Here is a 6,523-nt window from a genome sequence, read left to right on the forward strand (position 1 = left end):
TTTCGTTAGTGTTTGAGGGAGTGGAGCAGCAGCTGCTAAAGGGTGTCATCCATAGTGTAGCACTTCAAAAGGTGCTGAGTCAACATAGTTCACAGGCAACTGTTAAAATGACACAACGTTGGACTTTCCAAAAAGAAATAAATAAAAAAATCCCCTTTTCTCTTCTTTTGCTGACAGTACGACCTGAGTCGCCCTCCTGCCTGCTCTTATTATTGATATTGGTGGAAAATGCGTTCTTATCCATGGCTTATCCCACCTCTACAAGACACAAAGATGGTCTGACCGGGCTGTGTCAACAGATGCATCAGCTGCTCAAACTGGTGCAAAGAGTTCGGGTAAGTTTTAAGTGGCTTCATTCAGACACAAGTTCATTACATTACCAAATGTCATGCACAAGACAACATAAAAATACCAAAGCGTAGCCAATTAGTCCTCCGCTGCTAAGGATCCCGATATTATATATATATACACACACACTGATCAGGCATAACATTATGACCACCTATTTGTTTCTACACTCACTGTCCATTTTATCAGCTCCACTTACCATATAGAAGCACTTTGTACTGACTGTAGTCCATACTTTTTTAGCCTGCTTTTACCCTGTTCTTCAATGGTCAGGACCCCCACAGGACCACTACAGAGCAGGTATTATTTGGGTGGTGGATGTGTTAGTGTGTGTTGTGCTGGTATGATTGGATCAGACACAGCAGCACTAATGGAGTTTTTAAACACCTCACTGTCAATGCTGGACTGAGAATAGTCCACTAACCAAAAATATCCAGCCAACAGCCCCGTGGGCAGCATCCTGTGACCACTGATGAAGCTCTAGAAGATGAGCAACTCAAACAGCAGCAATAGATGAGCGATCGACTCTGACTTTACATCTACAAGGTGGACCAACTTGGTAGGAGTGTCTAATAGAGTGGACAGTGAGTGGACACAGTATTTAAAATTCCAGCAGCGCTGCTGTGTCTGATCCACTCATACCAGCATTGGTAGCAAAGCTGAGATTCAAACCGGGGTGTTCAGAATCTCAGCGCTGGTGTTCTAGTGGAATATCCTGCTGTGCCACCTGGGTGCCAACGCAGATAGATTATTTTAATGGAATATCATTGTTACTTAGCTTTCATTTAGTGGAATATGCACTAATTTACAGTACCGCTTTGGAAAACTTGTGGTGGGGTGGTAGAATTTAGTTCTATTACTGACAATTTTTTTTTTTTTTTTTCAGAACCACTTTGAGACTGACCTTCCAATTGAGCATCATCTCACCTCCCTGCCTACTATACATCATCGACCACAAGATCTAGAAAGAGTGGAGGTAAGATATATTCTGTCTACAAACCTAAATCTATAGCCCAGTGTACCCCACGTATTTTGCATTTTATAATTGGATAAACGTTTTGTATTTATACAACATATGTTCATTCCAAATTTGCCTTCAACATACTGCAAAAAACATGATGAACATTATTTCTTTAATCTAAATGTTTGACTCACAACTTGTTTCTACTGGATGTTGATCCATTTTAAAAGAACTCAAGTCCAGAGAATTGATGCCATTCCTGGACATTGTTGACATTTGGCTTCTGCTCTGCATATAACAGTTTTAACCTATTAAGACCAGAGCTTTGATTTTTTTATGCACTTTTATCTAGTTTTTACATTATTTATTGTCTAATACTTTTTAGTAGACAAAAGTGTCTACTAATGGGGACAGCAGGTCTAAGTTAAGCAGAACGAGGTATAAGGCATAGTGTAAAGCCCAAGTGTAATGCCCCCATATGTGTTGCAGGTTGATATCACAATTGTATGCTGGTTTTAAATGCCTTGACAGCTACTGGGTCACATGATGTGGGAATTAGCCATGTTCCTTACAAACAAAAGTCTTCTAGATTTCCACTCTAGAGGGTGAAATAACTACAATTCTTGCACATCCTGAACTGATCTTAAACTGCTAGATCATTTGCTGCCTTATCTTTATGCAAGGTCACAAGACTTGAACTATCCTTGCTTGTAAAAGACTAGGCCCTTTCTAAACACCAATTTTTATACTCAAGATTGATTGCATCACTTTTTTCTAATTTTTAATCTTTCACTTTTCAGTGTTGCTACTTTTTTTTAAATCACCTGTCTAAACTTTTCTATTATTCCAAAATGTGTTGCAGGCATCATTATCAGATTGTTCATATCTTTGTTTACAAAAACAACACAGCTGATTAGGTTAAACATTAAATATCTTTGTTAAATATCTATGTACTGTTTAATTACGAGGGTACAATACATGACTTTTCTACATAATCACTTACATAATCTGATTACATCGTCACAACTTTTTAATGCCATCAGCAAAAAATTTTTTTGGTTGAGCGCATCATCACATGGAAATCTTCTTCCCCTTAAAGCTTATTTGAGCATCCAAAAAGGAGGAAATTAGGTGCCGCTAAATTCGGACTATAAGCTCTCTCAGTCTATCAGACACGACCAATTACTACTCCTCCCACCCTCACCGTTTCCAACCAAAATATAAAAGTGCAGAAACTTTTTGAAGATCCCTCATAGAACCTAGTGTGTATGTACTTGGGGCTAAAACACCTTCCACTTTTAAGATCCCTCATAAATACAGGTCACATACATGAATTTACAAATGACAGATTTACAACTGTTGCTATTAATCCACCATACAGTTAAACAGTCTTCCTGACTAAAGCTTTTGCCATTTGTGCCTCAGTAATGATCTTTCTTTTACATCCTTTAACCATCTTTACTAAAACGTAAGGTAAAATGGGTCTCCTAAAATTTTTTTACATTTATTCTCAAAGGAGCACAGCACCCTATCGCAGCTCTCGTCAGGCCTCCACTCTTTCAAGCTGCACTATGACTGGTTGGTGTATTGGCAGGACGAGTTAGGTCTGGAATTAAATATCGAGGAACTCATTAGGAAAATCCAGTATGTCAGCATTCTGGTTCAGAAACAGGTAAGCCCTAAAGTCCTGAAAAACCTGGCAACCTTTTATCTTTATTGTGGGATTATAATATTATATATAATCATTTTTTGTTAATGTCTGTTAAAGGTCAAATGTAACGATTTAATATGTAAAATTTAATGAAACCTAAACAAATACCTGTCCAGTGGTGGTGGGAAAGACATGCAGTAACAGCCTATCAACCACCTAAAATACCATATTTCCCACCTGCCAACACTCTAGCAAACATGTTTGTTAACAAAATGCTTCAAGTACCATGTGGTTGCAGTTGTGTACAGCAATTTTATACCTTGTAAATGTTTGCTTCATTTCAGTGCATGTTTTGCTAAAAAGAATCGACTATGGTTTTTAACTAATTCTAACTACTTTACCAGTTCCCAGATTTATATGACTAAGTGTTACAAATTTTTATTTTTTTTACAAGCAAATATATGTTTTTTTATATGTTCTTTGGAGAAAATGCCTTTAATTAATTATTATAGGCATCACCTTTCAGTTGCAGACACTGACTTCTGCAATTTAGTTAAAGAGAAAGTTGGTTCACAGTAGCTATTAAAGCAAGTGCTTTCTAGTTTGGTACCTTCTAAAGTTAGTTTAATATTTGTATAAACTAATAATACAGTACAGTGATACCTTGTAACTTAACGTCCCTAAACAAACCAACAGAATCTCATCATCACATTTATGCTGCCCGTTTTACTTCAAATGAATGAGCTTTAAAAAATCCCGAAAAAGTTGAATATTTGATCATGCTTTGCTATCATTGCAAAATAGAAACGCGCGGTAAACAGCAGCACCGCAACCCAGAGCAACCACACAGCAGCATAAAATTATAACAGCTTCCTACCTGAGCTTCTGTTCTTCAAATTAAGACCAAATCTATATCTGTGTGTTGTTCCATTAGGGATAAAATCCACTTGTTTTTCTTCTTGGCGGCAATCTTGTTTCCAGAATATTTCCAGAATATTCTCCTTCTTTTTATGGCGGTTGGCAACTAACTTTTTGGTGCATTACCGCCACCATCTGGACTGGCGTATGGAACCAGTAGTTTGTGTAACTTTAGTCTATATACTTAAACTCTGTTCACTAACCCTGTATCCATCAAAAGAGAAAAAAGAAACTTAAAACCAGTTTCCCCTGACCCTTTTTGCAGGATGTCCTGTACATTCAGCCTAAGCTTATTTTCTTCAAGTTGCTGAATTAGTCTGTGTCTGCAGCAATGATATTTAGGACAGTGAAGAATTACATGTTCTACAGTCTCAGGGCTATTGCAGTTTTCACAGTTACCATCCACTGGGCACCTGTTATTTCAGGTTTATGTAATATATATATATAAAATAAATGCGGTTCCAAGGGACAATGGAACACATTACCATGTTTCCCATACATCCATGGAAAACATACCTTAAAACTCTTTTAAACTCAACAACTGACGTTGGTTTAAGGTACCACTGTATTTCTATTTATTTCTATATGTTGGGCTAATCTGTGCTCTGTGATATTAAGATGGCCTTGTATCCTTATTCAGATTAGTGATTATCTGTAATTTGGACCCTATTGTTCTGGGCAGTCTCTGCCATACTGATAGACCTTAATTTGTAGCGTGTTACTAAACCTCATGAAGTAATTAAAATCACAAAATAAGTTTGCAAGGTTTGCTATGAAAATCTTACTATTACAAGGTATTAATATTTTGTAAATCAGTATATACTGTAAATAAATAAAATAAAACGTTTGATAGACCTTAATTTGTAGCGTGTTACTAAACCTCATGAAGTAATTAAAATCACAAAATAAGTTTGCAAGGTTTGCTATGAAAATCTTACTATTACAAGGTATTAATATTTTGTAAATCAGTATATACTGTAAATAAATAAAATAAAACGTTTTGTTCCTTTTTCAGCTTTTATTTAAAAAAGCTACATATCTATATAAAGTGTTTTAGCAGCATAAAATACTTTATATAGCTATTTTTTTAAAAGAAACATAACCTGCAAGGCTTGAGAAGTAAAAGTGCAACTTCTGTAAATTTCCTTTTTTTTCTTTTAGACGAACGAGTCAACTCCACAAACTACTCTTCCTCCTCTGCCTTCTCCTACTTCTGCATGGGACCTGTACAAGACATCTGCTGTGATTCGCAAAAAGCTCCAACATTTCTGTGACTGGTATGTCAGAGCCCTTCGGTTCCTAAGACACCGAAGACAATAGCATCCACCGATAATAAACCCCAACCTTACCTGATCTTACTGTGACAATTCCATATTATGAAGAACAAAGTGTAGCCAATTATTTCTACCTTGCCAAAGGACAAGTCTTTTGGGTCTTTTGATTTTTGCTCTCAAAATGTTGTCACAACACCCCATTTCTAATGCATTTTTCACCTCAGATTCATTTTATAGAGGACCAAATGCTCCTATTTATTTTAGTATGTATTTTAACTTATGTATTTAATATTTAACATTATTTATTGAAGGAAGTTGTTTGTACAAAATGACATTTATATACGTATATATATATATATATGAGGAACAGCTGAATAAGCACTTTATTTAAATGAAGATCTACTTTTGATATGTGGCTACAACATGAACATGTTTGAAGGTACTGTTTTATATAAAACATAAGGCTGTATAGATAGGTAATGTAGGAATTTTTTCAACCTCTGTATTTGTTTTTTTTATATGAATTTTGTACATTTTAATAAAATCTCTTTTGTATTTTTAATAAAAAAAACATAAACAACATGTTTTGTTTTATGTCCAGTAAATTTAATTACACAATTTGGCCAAAAGAATGTTTACAACCCTCTTAATACTAAGTTTATTTTTTGCATTTTCCCCAATTTTCCTCCCAATCTAGTCATATCCAATTACCTGATTGTATTTCGCTTCCTCTCTACTGATGTTGATCTCCACCCTGGTAGAGGAGAGCCGAGACCAACACACGCCCCCTCCGACACGTGTGCAGTACCGACTGCATTTTTTCACCTGTACGAGGCGAGTTCATTAGCGAATCAGCTTGCCTGCAGCACAGTTCGGACTATGTGGGTGGGGACTTCAAAAGCTGTCTAAGGACCCTGATTAGCAGATAGAGAGGCGCATAGAAAGTGCAAAGGTGAAAAAGGGTTCCGCTAAGGGCTGCGCACGGGTCGGAGGAGGCGTGAGCAGCCATTTACCCACCTCGACTGCAATCAGGGATCCCCCAGCAGTGGAAGACATACGCTAAATTGGGAGAAAATGAGAGAAAATGCATAAATAAAATTGAAAAAACAAACAAACAAAAAAACATTACACCCATTCACAACAATTTCACTTTTTTATTTACACACCAGACAATCTGATACACATGATAAGCATTAAGAAGTGTCAGCAGTTTGTTTTATGTCCACGTTTTATGTCCAGTCTGAAATATATATTTACCACTCCGTTTTATTTCTTTCTTGAAATTTTTGGCATGTAGCAGCAGGAGTGAGAAAACCGTCGGTAAACATTAAAACAGACCAATAAGATGTATTTACATGAGAATACTTTCAT

General features: G+C 36.3%; 1 protein-coding gene across 1 annotated transcript; it reads left to right on the forward strand.

Moving 5' to 3' along the window:
* Positions 1-242: 242 nt before the first annotated feature.
* Positions 243-5,198, forward strand: il11b (interleukin 11b). Its single transcript, XM_062985471.1, has 4 exons — positions 243-335; positions 1,235-1,324; positions 2,826-2,981; positions 5,040-5,198. Exons 1-4 carry the CDS (start codon positions 243-245, stop codon positions 5,196-5,198), a joined length of 498 nt encoding a protein of 165 aa, XP_062841541.1.
* The last annotated feature ends 1,325 nt before the right edge of the window (positions 5,199-6,523 follow it).

Source organism: Trichomycterus rosablanca, chromosome 2 (genome assembly GCF_030014385.1).
Source record: "Trichomycterus rosablanca isolate fTriRos1 chromosome 2, fTriRos1.hap1, whole genome shotgun sequence".
Classification (NCBI taxonomy): domain Eukaryota; kingdom Metazoa; phylum Chordata; class Actinopteri; order Siluriformes; family Trichomycteridae; genus Trichomycterus; species Trichomycterus rosablanca.

Bases quoted from the DNA above. Each gene is read 5' to 3' on its own strand.
- il11b (XM_062985471.1), top strand. From the start codon at position 243: ATGGCTTATCCCACCTCTACAAGACACAAAGATGGTCTGACCGGGCTG. The intron at 1,325-2,825 runs GTAAGATATATT...TTATTCTCAAAG, and splicing joins AAGATCTAGAAAGAGTGGAG to GAGCACAGCACCCTATCGCA. The intron at 2,982-5,039 runs GTAAGCCCTAAA...TTTTTCTTTTAG, and splicing joins GCATTCTGGTTCAGAAACAG to ACGAACGAGTCAACTCCACA.